The sequence below is a fragment of the Papilio machaon genome, chromosome 15 (genome assembly GCF_912999745.1).
Source record: "Papilio machaon chromosome 15, ilPapMach1.1, whole genome shotgun sequence".
In the NCBI taxonomy this organism is placed as follows: Eukaryota; Metazoa; Arthropoda; class Insecta; order Lepidoptera; family Papilionidae; genus Papilio; species Papilio machaon.
Genome location: NC_060000.1, coordinates 2,962,064 through 2,978,686, shown reverse-complemented (window position 1 = coordinate 2,978,686; position 16,623 = coordinate 2,962,064). Strand labels below are relative to the sequence as shown.

General features: G+C 35.6%; 1 protein-coding gene across 1 annotated transcript; it reads right to left on the bottom strand.

Annotated features, from left to right (window-relative positions):
• Positions 1-1,214: 1,214 nt before the first annotated feature.
• On the bottom strand, positions 1,215-15,075 carry LOC106721043 (integrin beta-nu). The gene is made up of 13 exons (XM_014515906.2): positions 14,814-15,075; positions 10,245-10,383; positions 7,552-7,709; positions 7,205-7,370; positions 6,788-6,932; positions 6,292-6,481; positions 5,792-5,913; positions 4,650-4,976; positions 4,165-4,337; positions 3,596-3,781; positions 3,183-3,352; positions 2,742-2,939; positions 1,215-1,789 (listed from the first exon to the last, which is right to left on the bottom strand). Exons 1-13 carry the CDS (start codon positions 14,878-14,880, stop codon positions 1,404-1,406), a joined length of 2,427 nt encoding a protein of 808 aa, XP_014371392.2. The 5' UTR covers positions 14,881-15,075; the 3' UTR covers positions 1,215-1,403.
• Positions 15,076-16,623: the final 1,548 nt, after the last annotated feature.

Here is a 16,623-nt window from a genome sequence, read left to right as displayed (position 1 = left end):
GGTATTAAGTTACGAATAAGATGGTAAATAACCAACTGATACATGCATGAAAAAAAGCTGTCTCTTTTACAATTAAAAAAAAATACAGATAACACATATTTATAAAGATTTCTCTAGAGCTGTACTAAGAATAAGAGATTACAGATGTGATGTTTATAATTAAATAAGTTTTATAGTTATTATGTCTTACGTTTTCAACGTTTTCTTATATAAAAAAAAATGCCTAACTCTCGTCCAATTGTCTGCTCATCTTCGGCTAAAATATTTTTTTTCGGAAGATGGAAAACTAAAATTAAGTTATCAAAGATTTGTACTTAAAAATGCAAAGCATTAGTAAGTTACCAGATCATGACTTAGCATTTTCTTTTAATATAAGCTAACTGGTCAACATAATCATTTCATAGCCCCAAGTATTCACCCAAGTACCATCGAATGAGGTCAAATATCTAGGCGATGTAACGGTTTAAAAGAAACCTTTGTTTCTTTCGAATCACTTTTAGCTAATATATTTTACTTATGTACACTGGTGCAATACATATGTATTATATGGTAAATTTCTAAGTTAACGTGGGATAACATCGTTATATGTTAACTTGTATGATTAATTGTAACAGTTTGTAACGGTTTTGTAAATGTTTTATAGTTGTTATTACGAGATGTGTATGAAATTTAATAAAGTGATATTAAAATTGATTAATTTCTTTTATTCGATTAGTTAGAGGAAGGAAAAGTACGAGCAACAATTTAAGATAAATTTGAAAAATTAACGAAATTAAATTAAAATAATTAAATAAAATTATGAAAAGAAGCAGAAAGTACACACAAGACAGAAAATATTTACCAATTAATTCATTTTAGTATAATAAAAAAAAAAAATTATGGGTAATAATTTATTTAAAAGAGGTCCGTTTGTAACGGCAACACTTGGTATTTAAAGAGAATTACTACGGGTTCTCAGTTGTCGATTGAGATAAAAAAAAAAACAGTTTAACAGATAATTTATATTTGTACGATCAACTTTGATGAGGTGTTTAACGTTAAAGTTAATTGTAGGAACTTAAACGGTAAAATGTAAGTACGATTAAGTACATTTTTATCTATACAACTACTTTGTAAGTTAATCCTATGTTAGGAACGACTAGTAGAAAGTTATAAGTACATTAAATTTTATGAAGATTAAAAAACAAAAGGTACATAAAGTATTTCCTACCTTCATTAAAATTTAAACAAAAACTGCAAATTATAAAACAAAACATATCTATAAAAATTCGTTGTTTTTCCTTAAATAAACAGTCTCCAAAACAAAACACAGTTCATTTAAATATGCAAAAATACTGGCAACTTATACACCAATAAAACCATAGAGGTTATGTCACTATATCTGTCATTTTTCACGCGCGAATTTAGTCATGTTTGTCTCTGGGAAAAGAGTCGGGTAGTCGGAACTCTGATATCGGTGAAATATACAACGGATTTAGTTCTTGCATATTCTTTCTGCTTTCTTGTGCTTCTTGCACGAATTTCGCGTAAGCGCGTCTATCTGAGACAACTTGGGCACTCTTCACGCCCATTATCACAACTATACCCGCGGCGATGACACATGCCATTATTACTAAAGCACTTGTCATTATTCTGGCACTAGTAGGCTGGTAACACTCTTTAGATCTGATGACAATCTCCATGGCTATCATAGCTTGAACACCGGCGTAATACGTATATGCGTACTCGCATTCGAGGCCGTTTTCATCGACTCGAAGAATACACGACGTTTCGGATTCATCAGAACTTGCTGCAACAGTTGACATAAAATTAATAATATACGATTAAAAAATATCAACTCAAAATGGGCCAAGAATATGTGAGTCAGTTAAAATATAAAGATTTCTAGTCAAGTTTAATTTGATAAATAATAACACTTTTATATTTTGCCAGGTAAAATCTGCTCTTACACATGGAACATACATATTGAAGAGTGTTAAAGAAGAAAATTACAAAACTTAACACAAACAAACAAAACTAATAAATAGTATAACCGAATTTCACCTTTCTGCTATGGTGTTTAGAATTTTAGAATTTTCTTCGTCTTGTTAAATTTCTAAAATAAATCTGTCAAGTTTGTTACGGCCGTGTTAAATGATTGTCCATTCGCATCTCACAAACTACGTCATAAAACACAACTTTCTCCTATTCCGCGTGAGATACAATGTTTACGGCAGCACTAAATTATAAATAGTACTTTCAGTACAATGTTTATACCATTTCTTAAAATATACATTGCTATTTTGCGAATATTCATAACCCATAAAACCAATGTACTATAATGTACTATATATGTGCTATACTGTACTATATGTACTATACAATGTACTATAAGGAAATGCAACACTGTTCCACTACACCCCGATTTCTCCTTATCTTTCAGTATTCTGTTCTATTTTCTTATCAGGCAAAGTTTTTTTCTACCTCATGGTCCCAATTTATACTTAGAAAGCTACTTAAAATGAAATAGGAAATGTCTATCCTGTTCTATAACGTATTTATACATTTTAATTACTTCCTGCAATCATTAAAATTATTACTTGTGTCTTCTTTCCTTTCATAAAGTGAATTAATTTCAAGGCGGTTTTGAGCTATTTCATTACGCCTGCATTAGATGTTTATTGTTCACATCAGTCATTCGAAGGGGATACTTACTTCAAATTGCCGCCTAAGAGTCAATGAAAGCTTATAATTATAGGTACCTCGTTCATTCATTCTCTCGCTGACAGTATAATTGACGTTGGCGATATGACAGATGTCGGTGCAGCTACTGTTGAGGTGGCAGAGCACGCAGGGCTCGGCATTCGCGCACAGCGGGTTTTCACACGTCGCGCATGTCTCACAGAACGCGCCCGTGTACTTACTGCCGTCCTCCTCCGTCATCGAACACTGGCATTGACCTGAAAAACACGCCAAAACCATTGCTAAAATTAAAAGTTACATCTAAAGAGACACGGTAACTCTTTTCGTCAGATGGGTTGATTTTCCAGCCAAGTATCCAACCCAAGTTTAAAATTTCGCAATTATGGTAGACACTCAGTCGGTGACAGCATCCTTTTGCGTGTTAAGACTATAGACAAAATACTCATAACGCTATCTAAGCGCAACTATTACTTAAACTGCTTATAATTAACATTTCTTACCACAAACACAGTCGCCATGTCCAGAGCAGACGTTGTCAGAGCCGGGCGCGCGGCAGGTGGCAGTGTCTTCGGGGCAGTCGCACGCTGAGCCGCCCCAACCCTCCGCGCAGGCGCAGCTCCCGCACGCACACACGCCGCGCCCCACGCCGCCGCACTCCATTCCGTTCTCACTGGGAACATAAACAAAATTAGCTCTCATTTGTGATGCCACAATGTGCGACACTTAATTATTAAGTCTACTAATTGTCTGACACAGAGACTCCAAACATTTTCTATCTAGATTTCTTCACCAACTTATGAACCCTTGACTATATTTCCTGGACCACTTTTGAGTACTAAAAAACTCATTAAAACCAACTTTAATAATAATTTGCTTCACAAAAGTCTCTGAAATCGATAGTAACAATACTCACAGACTGATATCACAAGTCGGGCACTGGCAGTAGCGGCCGGTGTAGCCGCGGTCACATACGCATTCGCCGCACATGCACTCGCCGGCGCCCGAGCATGTGCGCGTTGTATTGGCCGCGCGGCACTGCGCCTGCAGACGCGCGGACGCGGCCTCGTCCGAGATTGAACAGTCGCAAGATGGACCTGACCTGATAATTACGACAATGTAAGTTTTATTTACATGTTAGTGTATTGATATAGTATAAGGCGGTATGGGAACAATCGGAGACAATCTTTTCGGCTAACCTATAAAGAATAAAAGGCGCTTAGATAACTCAAAACCTTGGCCATCTTCTTTCATAGATAATCGTTTTTGAGTTAATTTAGAACTAGTGAGGACAATGCTCCAGTTTTCCATAACCTATTTTGTCTTATCTCAAGACGCCTTTCTTTACATTGATAAAGCATTCCACGAGTTGCTCAATAAAAACAAGAATGTAGGTACCTAGTTAATATTACGCAAAATACGATGCTTATCATTTTCACTACAATACTTCACAATACGTTAATATAAAGTGTTTAGTTCACTTACCATCCTTTATTACACTGACACACGCCGCAGACGATGTGCGAGTTGAAGGGACACGTTAGCAAAATGTCTTTCTGCAAATCGCCTTCACATTCGCAACCGCATTGGATGTCCACGTCTAGAGTTAGTGAGTCCTGTCCCAGCTGGTTTTCTGATATTTTTATTGTTTGACTCATCTGAAATAACGTTTATTCTTGTCAACCTATACTTACTTAACTTCAAGTAAAAGTAAATAGACTTATTGAGTCACCATTGTTTATTTATTTGAAAAAGAAAGATTTCTTATATTTCGACTTCCTTAGATGAAGTATTTGAAATGAATTATATACCTAAGAAATTTAAATGTTCTCGATTAAACAGTTAATTACGTTTTGTTTATTATTGAATCAACCGACCTTTTAACATGTGGTAATTCATTTTCATGAATGAAACAAGTTTTCATTTAATAATAGCTTGCCAGTATTTATCAATAACAATAAGTTACATACCTTTTTGTACTCTGGACAAGAATCCAAACTGACATGGGCCTCATAATTCAGGGTCATACCATATTCGACGCCGGTACACCGCGTCGCCTCGACCATTGGACCTTTCACTCCGCAGTCGCTAAAGTATTTGACCTTCACGGGGCCCGATTCGGAGTCGTCTTCGAAATCGACGACACTGACGATGTCTTCGTATCCAGTTTTCACCAATTTCAAAATATTGGAACTGTCACTTTCCAGCCTCGCCACGTATGTGTAGTCCTCTAAGAGACGATGTAAACTGTCGTAATGATACTTTACGCTCTCTGTTACAGCGAATATCACGTTAACCTTTAACCAAAGTGGATTTGAAGTAAGTCATTATTCTTTTTTATGAAAAGGTGGCAAACGAGCAAACGGTCACCTGAATTCGCCGAAATAGCGAGGCGACCGTTGCCCATGGACATCCGCAAATACAGATGCGTTGCCTACCTTTAATCAACGGAGAAGGGGACGCACAGAAAGAGGACATTTTCCCTTCCTATGCGTCCCCTCTTCCGCAAATCTACTTCTCCTTCTCATCCTTTCCTAATAAGAAAAGATTGTGAAGGGGAAGAGGACTAAAATTAGAACTTCGGCAACACACTCATCAGACTGTACGCGGAATTACTTCCACTTCAAGCCTGTCTTCTGTGTGGTCGTGGTATTTGACCGGGCTAGCCGACCAATTCGTGCAACAGATGTTGTTGCTGGCGTCTAGCACTGTGCAAAAGTATTTATTGAAAGGCGGAAATCAGTAAAATAATCATACCAAGTAGCTTCTGTAGGATAGACTGATATTTATTGTTTAACACATTTTTACGTCATGAAATTCTTAAAAATATTTTTATGAATATGCAATTATACCGAATTTATATTATGATAAGTTCTGCCAGAAATAGATTTGCTTACATAAATAGCAAATATTCGGAAAATAACAACCGCCGGTTGTTACAACAACAATATCTTTGCTTATTGGAAAATCTCCAACGCCGCCGTTACAATTAGTATAAACCGACTGTAAACATAGTTCACCAATAGTTTGTTTATTTGAAATATTTACTGGTACACGTTAATGCGTTGTGATCTAGTTCCTATGCGCTTTGGGACAATATTGACTTATTTACCTTGTACTTATCTAGCAGTCGAAACACTTGTGCTATAGACGGGTAGTCGTAACTACCCGCTTCGGAGTAATACCCGTCCTCGTTAATATGACAGCTCTCGTCGTTCCTCAAAGTCGCACCACCTATAAACGACTTTACTAGGAAAACTAACATTTACAGCAAACAGTGCGTCTTCGCAAATACAAAATACGAAGTTGCAATGTTTTGCAAAGCAGCCTATACTGATTAACATTTTTATGAAATAAAAGTATACCATACCATACCTTTTGAAAAGATCTTAAGTTATTTTATTAATTGTACCCATCAATATGTAACATTGTAACTCCTAATGTAGTACTTAAGTATTAGTATTTATAATTATATATAGTATTAATTGTTCCGTTGATAATGGCGACTGTTAACTATTTATTGTAATTATATATTTATAACTTAGAAATGGTTTGTCAAATTCTATATATTTAATCTATTTTTAATATGGAACCAGGTCACTATATATTTACCAAGCTTCCCATCCCCTGCTGTATGCATAAGTCCGTCAGTAAGCAGTAAGACGATCTTCCGGCTCTGCGGCGACCAGCCGACCTTGTCTCCACACGCTATCGCCTGCACCAAAGCTTCTAGCTGCGCCTCTGCATTGTCCAAGTTTGCCGTCACCGAGCTACTGTTTACGTGTTCTATAAACTCATTTACCTACAATAACAATGAGTATAAGAGAGTAGTAATTAGCCTCAGAGTAGTAGACTAGTAAGTTCTAAACAGTTTTCATTCGGTAAAAAAATTAAAATCAATTCTATGTCTTTTGAATTTTACTTGCTTTAATGCCGAAGTTATATTTGTTTAATAGAGGTTCACAACTTCAAACAACTAGAACATGATTTCTATAAAAATAAATGGCATTGTTATGACGGTAAGATCTTTGCAAGAAATGAAGTTCTCTATGAAGGTCTATGAAGTTAAAATATTTTAAAATTATAAATTTAAAGTAGTGAGACTAACCTTGTTTGTTAATGACAGGTGATGTCTGTAACTGTAGGTAGATTCACAATCCTCCTCCTCACTGGAGCAAGGGTTGGCGAGCCGGCGCGGATCCATGCTGATATACGGCATAAGTGGCTTCTCCGCGAAACTGCCGAAACCAATCCTGAAACACAACAATATAAAAAAAAATATGGTTTACGAAAACTTTGTCATTTTAATTGCAAAATACGTAGGTCAATATCATAAGAAACTTGACTCTAGAATTTGTTGAAATACTTTTGCTAACATTTTTTATCACATTAGATTTAAATCAACAGTTTGGCGATTTTTAGTTGATATTAAAACTTTCTGTATTTTTTTTAAGTTAAAATACCAGAACTATGAGTTAAATACTAAGTAAATCTAATTTGTATTCGGTGACTTGTAAAAACTCACCTAAAATTATCAGTAAGATTCTTCAATAGCGCAGGTAAATCGTTACGCAGTGACACAAGAGTTTCTTTATCGTCTTTCATAGACCAAGTCAGATCCATCAAGTAATATAAGTCTAGAGGATAATTCTTTGCAGGTCTATACGTAAATTTTATCTTACGAGTTTCCCCTGAAAACAATATTTTAAACAGGTTAATTTATTATTAAAATAGCTACGAAACTAACAGACTTTTAAGAATCTTACAAAATTTAAATATAATAGGTTAAGGTTATAAAGTAGGGAGTTACAGTGGTAAGCAAACTATTCCTAGAAAGAAAGGTAAAGTATTAATGTAATTAGAAATATTTACTCGGTTTTAGCGATAGTTTGATCCTTTGCGGTTGTATTTGTACGACAGCCTCTTGCAGGTCAGGCCGCATATCCTGCAGTGAGCGGTTCTCAGCCACCTCCCACACTGGCTTCTCCGGTCGCTGGATCATCCCTTGACTGCACCCCGTCGAAACTAAACTGTTTACACACAAATGAAGTTTTAAGTTTTCGTTGTTTTACTATTTTATTGCAAATTTCGACGTCATCACCCTGGTACCATGTCCCTATAGGTACCACTCTATGTGGAGACATAAGCTTTCGTCTATGATTTCAGGCATCCTTCTTAGTCATAACATCCTTCACGTAGTCCATTCACCTTTCTTCCTAGACCTTCCCCGAAGTACTCCTCCTTCATATTTAAAGGTGTTCTTGCAAATGCAATGCAAATGTCGTCATCGAACGTAAACATAACAATCGGTAAAGTTAACGACCTCATTAAGTAATATACATTATCAAAAGTTGCGGTTCAATCCGACATCAAAGCTTAGAACAATCTCGCTTTTGTTCGAAAGCGCATTTGATTACCGATTGAATGATAACATTAACCAACTCAGCGTGCGTTGAAATAAAAATGGGCTCCATTGAAGTGCTCTGACGTCACGTCACGAATCATGATCAATCACGCAACGTCTTGATCACTCCGCGCTCAGTGGGCGAGTTCGGATCTCGAACGTAGAACGTGGGAATGCGACGTGTTTGAAACGCTTTGATGTTCCCAAGCGCCGGTCCATGAACTTACGACTTCGCGCGTGACAAATTTGTTTTATTGTTTATTTAAAGTTTTATCGTAAGAACCGTAGTACCATCAAAGTATATGGTAAACATATTATATTGTTAGACACTATCAAATAGAGGATTTCCAAATATAGAAATTTTCATCTAATTGGTGACATATTTACCAAAGAAATGTGTTCCTTTTTTTGGTTTATAACAATTTACGATATAATTTATTTCCCTAATCAATGAACGTAGAATTGACGTAGAAGTACTTATGGATGTTATGATAGAAGCAATACACTTGTACCAGGACTAAAAACAAACGATAAAAAGACCTCAATAATCGTAAACAAATATAAAGTCGGAAGTGCTCTCCAGGTTAAGGTCAAAATTTATCTCTAACATACCTTTGTTCTTTAATTTGTACCCTAACTTCGACACATATATTTTGCTCCTAAAACATGTTGGAATAAAAATTTAACAAAACGTCACCTTTCTTTTTAACACGTTGATGATGAAACGCATCTGCATTTCATTAGAATTCATTTTGCTATCTGTCTTTTGTCATAACTATCTATATTGATTAAGTTTACCTTGTGGGAAAGAAAATAAAGTATCTATTTTAATCGCTTAAAATTTTTACGAATCATAAGTTACTTTAACGTTATTGGAATTCAACTGCTATTTTTTAAAGAAGTTACGGTAGCAAATTAACTTTAAGTACTTTTTGAATTTTTTGATTTTAATTTATCCTTTTTTCCAACATCCCACATTAGTGGAGAATCATAGAAAAGATACTCAACATTGTAATTGTTATGATTAAATAAAATTCCTAAAGTAATAAACTTTAAGTTAGTATTGAAGATAACATGTAAAATAATAAATACAGTATTATGATTTCCGTTATCACAGTGACACGCTGTCTCTAAATGTTACACGTCGTGTACGAGAATTTCAACTTCATTAATATTCACGAAGGTGAATTATTGGCCGAACATTTATTGTTGCAACGTGTGTTAAAGGGACAAACTTAATAATAACTGTCTATACTACAACATAATGAAAATATGTGTGTGTTGCGTGATTCTTCTACGATTGAGATCGCCTACTTATACTTCAACTGTTGACACCTTGACAGAGCTACTACTGTTTTAATCACTGGTATGTACACGAAAGGCGTTACTGTTATACAAGTCTAAAAACATAGCTTGCTGTAGTTTTCCAGGATTCCCTAGCCCTCGATATTCTTAGAGAAAATAGATAATAATAATGAAAGGTGTCTCTCGGTTTGCGCTATTTCGAAACCCCGTCACGCGATCGATACTTGGATCCAATAAACTATCTAATAATCGCATATACTTATACCGTACATATTCATATATTTATACCAAAGATTAGTAACAATACACAACAATACACAATACACATATTTAATGCAACAGTTTAAGAACACTAACCATACTAACAATTGATTTCTTTTCTTTTTTTTTTTAATTCTATTAAAATTAGCATAGTAGATAAATATTTAAATCTTGTTAGTAATTGTACGTGTAAATAATCACATTATATCTTACTACTATTATAAATGCGAATGTTTAGATGGGTGGATGGATGTTTGTTTGTTTGAAGATATCTCCGGAACGGCTCTACGGATCTTGATGAAAATTAGCAGAGATATAGAACATAGTCTGGAAGAACCCATAGGTTAATTATTAAGTTTTTTTTTCCTGAATTGGAGGTTACAGCTAGTCATGTTATAAGGGAAATAAAGCAATCTTTATCTTTTTATTTTAATGTAGGGTACGGGTGTTCCAAGACCATATGGAATTTCGTAATCTCTGGGCGTAACCCAGAGGGGCAGGCAGAGATTACTGACTGCGTGAGTTGAGTTTATGTTTGTTGTATATTGAGATGGAGATACTTGATGATGTATATGCCTATGTTTGCATATATAACCTCTCATCGTCGTTGCAGCGCGGCGCAGCGGGACTGTAGTAGGGGTCGGCGCACCAGCGGCAGTGCGAGGCCGCCGACAGGCACGCGCCGCACTCCGCGTGCTCAATGCACACCAGCTTGTTCAGCAGTTGTTGCTGGACTGCAAATTAAAAGTAAATACTGGTCATTTTTAATAATAGAAAGCGGCAAATATACAAGCGATTCGTGTGACCACATAACTAACTTATGCACCTAATGCAATTCATAGTTTATATACAAAAGAAAGGGGTACGTAAAAATGGAAGAGTGTCCTTTTAGGGGAAAAGAAACATATTTATTCTCGAAGCCCTATATAACACTAATACTTCCGCACGCGTTTAATATTTCGTTCCCTTAGTGTAGTTTTCTAATACTAAATAAACACTAAAAATTTAAAGAATTATTTAAAAATAAATGAATATTTAATTTACATTTAGTAAACTATGAATGAAACTTCTAGCCGTAGAGGCGCCCTAGTCGGCGCACCTGTCTTTTGTTCAAAAAGCTCCGCGATACGTGGGCGTGAGACCACAAAAACCAGGTCATGGATATCTTGCACTTTGAAGGTATATTTCACGTCATCATAGAGTACCTTACTTTGATGTTTAGTGATAGTCACGCATTCCCATGACGTTATCAGAGCTAAAAATCAATGCCCTACATATTAACATGTGCTGTCGCGACAGTCTGTCGAATGTAATGAATCCAAAAATAGCTTATCGCATTTCAAATTAATAGGATTAAGTGCTGGCGAAATTTGAGCAAAGGTAAGGGAAAAAAAACTTCCACACAAGTTCAATGCATATAGCAATAGATTTTTATATCCTTACGAAGTCCATTAAGTTACCTTACTATTAAAAAGCTTCCTGCGACTTGGAGCGAACACGCCGCTTACTAAATAAATGAACATCATTAAACATCGATAGTTGACTGAATCTAATGTCGGTGTATTAAATTTAATTGCAAGAATTAATAATGTTAAAGCGACATTAGTATTCGGAAAGGGCAGGGAAGTGGTACCAAAGCCAAACTATTATTCAAATACACGAACCGACTCGCTTTACGGTACTGTTAATTATTTGCATTTTGTATACACATCGACCATATTAGAAACGGCGGTCATGTCTAGTGAAATACCGGAAACCGATATTAGGACGCTGATCGTACGATATACAATTTGATTTAGTGTCAATGGCCGTATCTATAAATATTTTTAATTCATACATAACAACAGTCACTAAAGCGAGGTCTATTTTTCTGAAAAACTCGTTCTAAACTTAAGGTAACTTCATACAATAATGCTACTGTTTGGTGCCATATAAAACTAAGCTATGTTAAATTAATTATTTGATTAATTATATCCAGTAAACCCAAAATAAATCAACTATAGCGACTATTAGCTTGTTTAGCCTTTATGTTAACTGTCACTCGTGAATTGCAACATTTATTTGCAACACTGCGCCGTCTTATTTGTGTAAAGAATTTGTTAACGCAACGGATAACCTAAAAGGTTGTCAATTAGCTATGAATAAAAACATGCGGTATGAGCCACAAAAAATATCAAAGTGTACATAAATTGTTACTTTTAAACAATATCCTTGGTTACTAAATTAACTATCGTACTCCGTTATTATAAACGCATTATTGTTGATAATTTTCGCAGAATGCCTCACGACATTCGCCTAGAGATCACTGGAAATCCATAATTCAATTGAGATTAAGTAAAAAAAAAAAGTTATGAATAGAAGTAAGATAGAATACCTAACGAGTTGTCTAATCAATTTCGACAATTCAATCTTTCGTCAACTTTTAAAAAGGATCCCTAGCACTCGTAGTCTCAACAACATTTTCGTGACGCAAAAATTAACGCTTACATCATCTTTCAATGTTAACAGCTCGATAGTCAAGCTATGTACAATCGTGTGGGTATACAATTCGGAATTGGATCAGCATCGCCATTCCTGTGTCGCGTCCATGTTGACACAATTTATGTAGGCGTCTACAAGATTATCAGTCACGCTGCAGATTACAACTTGCAAATGCACACATACTTTTATATTACATCCTGATAGCTTCATTTTCAGCTTATATAGATAAAACATATTATAAATATTAGTATATAACAAATTTATACTCGACATGTCGACTCTGTGCTTAACCTATTCCACTTTGGTTTTCGTACTTCAAATTGATCGTATTTTCAGTCGTCACTAAATTAATAAAGTCACCTCTCATGCAATTTATCTATCTAGCATGTCCTACGGATGTACCCATGTATATTCATATTATGGTGTCCATATCATTTGAAATTACTTAGACATCTTATACATGCCACGAAAATTAAACGAAATTAATTACTGAACATTTAGAACCAATTGGCATGTAACTAAATCTTGGTGTTACTAATAAGACTGTCCCGTCCCATTCAGAACAGCAGAGTATGGTCACATTAACCACATATAAACTTAAGTGGTACGCACGTGTCGGATGTTGCGACCATCAGCGACTGAGAAACTGACACAACAAATTGATGGTATCGATTGCTAACGCCCAGTAATTACGAGATCTGTTAAGAGATTAATCTATGTTTGTTGTACCGCTCGCATCACGCTTATAGACCAGTTTGGAAAGCTTAAGACAAAGAAATCAATGTAGTTACAGTAAGATGCTCTTAAAATTTAGGATTACATTTTCTACATTGTGTGAAGATCGGTTAGTTAATCTGGTTAGAAAATAATGTTCAATTACTTATTATTTATATGACGGAAAAATGGAGGCAAATTTTTATACTATCATTTTATAATCGAATAGGTAAGAGTATATTATCTAGTCTCAATTTTTCTTCTAATTTCACACAAGACAAATCACAGCAAAGTGTGTTGCTAGAGTTGCTATGTTTTAAAATTTTATCTCCTATGAATTGTTGCGTTATTAGCAAATGCAGATGGATAGCCATCTGCATTATGTATCAAATTACTTAATGGAATAATGGACATTTATAACTATACTAGGCATTTTGTGTATTGCACTCAGATTGCAAAGAAAAGTTAACATACTTTCTTATTTATTTTATACGTGAAATTCTCAATATTATGATTTATCTTTTTTTATTTCAGAAAAAAAATATTAAGCTCTCTGAATAAAATGCCAACAATATGATTTCGTTATGAATGTGTGGCAGCACAAAACGTCTACAGATGATGCCCCCAATTTAATAGCGATGAAGTCTTTATTGAAACAAAACGTCTTCATTAGTGATCAAGGAATCGTGAACTAATACGATAATGGATTTTCTATTTATATCTTAGTACCAAGACTTTACTGATGTTATTACAGGACGTTTCGAAATCGATCCGGTGTTTCCAGATGTAGAGAGCTACGGTCGCCTAATCTTTTAACAACAGTGACTGGTGTTTTATATTACCGCATTAATTCATATAAACATATATTTATTTCTATCATTTTAGTTCTCGTGACTAAATGCATTGTTACCCACAAATCTTTATCTTCCCTTAATGGGTAGACAAGTAGTAATAAAATTTCCACAGATATTTATTTGTAAGTAGATACAAACAATTATTTAACCGTGAAAAGGACGCCTTAACAGGAGCATTGCCGGTCACCTAGCTTGATTCATTATCCATAAAGTTCTTTCATATCAACAATGGTAGACAACCTCAATAAATTATTTACTAACCACGAAATAATTTAAAATGAAAGGACAAAAGACGAGTTATATGAAAAGTTGTACATTTTACTTCCCTAAATAGTTCGTGTCATACGAGCTGGCGACTCATAAATATTTTCGACGCCGGCGGAGAAAGAAGATAAATTTGTTGATTTTTTTTCGGTATAAAACTGTCATTCCATTTGTGGATAATATTCTATTTCTGAAGCGACAGTGGACTGGTGGCAGGTGGGTTCCGGAGATGCTACACGGCTACGGTTATTTCTGGTGCACATTACAATTTAATGTACACACAGATGTAAACTAAATGTATCCTTTGATGCATCGCTGTCTGATAACGTATTAATGTATTACATGATATCTCTTTGAAAATCGTAATTATAGTACCTAACGGTAATGTTTAGTAGTCTGTTGACTAAGAATATGAGGGTTAAGAAACTTTACTAATGGGCATCTTCACTAGCCTCCTAAAATTAGGTCCTTAGTAAAAATGTCCTTATTACCAACGTTTAGGTGTCATCTACGTTTATAATTTTTCTCTTATTTTAGGGAGGTCTTTAACCAAAGACAAGTGAAAAGACAAGTGAAAACGATAATAGTTGTAGACACAAATACAATGCCGGCTTTTATTTTATCTAAGACTTCAAATAATTTATTAGTTTGGACGATTACGATTGGCTGAGAACCTTAATAGTTAGATAGTATGTCGGACCTTAAGTTACTGAGTTATTACAGCTTTTACTTTGTGATTCATTTATTTGAGCGCGTTCTGGGAAATGTAAATTGTTATCACTTTGTAAGTCTTATCAAAAACACACCAAAAAAAAATTCATAACTATAAAAATGATTAAAAGCCTTCTCACCTTGACCAGATGAAAATCCAAACAATATACACAAATTAACAATAAACAGCACAGATTTTGCCAACATGGTCGTATGTCACATGCGAGCAAGTAATTCGCACGTGTGTGAATCAAGCGGTATTGCGCGATCAGTTCGCGATGAGTGTGTGATAAGGGCTGATAAGGCGATAAGGGGCGGCCGGCAAGGCGCGGGCAACGCGCTCGCGGCGCGCTCGCTCGCGCCTACGTCTCGACGCGCCGACATCTGCCGAACTTCTAATTTCTGGTCCCGCGTACCTTCATGCACGGAAGTGAATTAAAAGTTTCGCAGCGCGCCTCAATGCCGCGATAAGACGCTCGTTTCAGCCATATCAACAGCTATGGCTACGTGCCTAATTAATTATGTTGATTGCCTAAAGCCGCGTTCACATTTGCCTGACGTGTTGTGTCGTGATGCGTCAGAAAGGTATCGGGCTCATACAATTAATATGGTTGCGTGCACACTTCTCTGACGCAGTGTGTCGTGATGGCTTGTGTCGTGTCGCGTCAGTAGCGATCCCGGTCCGCGTCAGTTGGGTGAGGTGCGGGGGACGACGCAGCGACACGACACAGCGGGTCGGACTAGTGTGCACGCGCACGTGTCGTGTTGTGACGCGTCAGAAGGTATGGACAACGAGCTGATCGAGTGTAAACTCTCCGAGAGCTATAACGGAACTGATTAAAAATGCGTCATAACGCGTCACATAGATGTGAACAGTAGCCATCACGACAGAAAGCATCACGACACGACACGTCAGGCAAATGTGAATGCGGCTTAAGTCGCCTGATCTAATTATGAGAAAGTTATCAACGTTTGTTACAAAATACTTTCCAACTATCTCTAGGTTTGTTGGTTATCATTATTATGAAATTTTTATGTTTGGAACAGATTATTTTTCTCATCGACAAGTCATTGAACGCGATTCTTATAGACAACGAACTTATGCTTTTTTCTATGTAATGCAGTTTTATTATTCCTCTGTTTATAAAAGTGTCGTTAAAGTGACATCATGATTTCATTAAAATTACACTTACTCATACCAATTCGTCTATAATAAAAGGTCTTTATACATACTCTATAATTTACGAGCAGTGTGAAACCATGCGTTTTATGGGTGCTTAATTTTCTTTCAATAATAAACCCTTCAATGTTGACGATATTCAAGTGCCGAAAAACAAACAGTCCCTTTAGTTACTTTCTTAATAGCGATTTTAAAACATGAATAAAGCTATGATTGCTACGACGAAACGTATGTAATTGGTACATACATTGCATACAACTCAACTTTGTCACGATCCCTGTCAGTGAGGAGTCACAATGGCTAGTAACATTGAGGTATGGTCCTTTGTGTCCTAAATTTGAGGCTTTCATCATTTTGACTACATTTCAAATACATAAAATAATCTTAAGATTATTTCAAGACTTGCTATTGTAAAAAAGCAAACTACTATGAATATAGACGATCATTAGTCGAACTCGTTAAGGGATGAGCAGAAGAATATAATTTACCTATTAATTGTATAGCCCGTCCTAATTAGAAACGAAATTAACATTGCAAAATAAATTTCCGCCAGTCACGCAGATGGTCACACCTAAATTTTGGTTTCTATCTCTCCGTGGTCATAATAATTATCAATTCTTGTATTTACATGTTACAAAACAGTGAACAATTAATATAATGCGAAATATACCTACGACAAGGAGTCTCCGTACTCTTCAAAATAGTAATATTTGTACACTACTTTCTGCAAGTATAACCTTAGTATATGGACAATGTCTACAAATTAACTC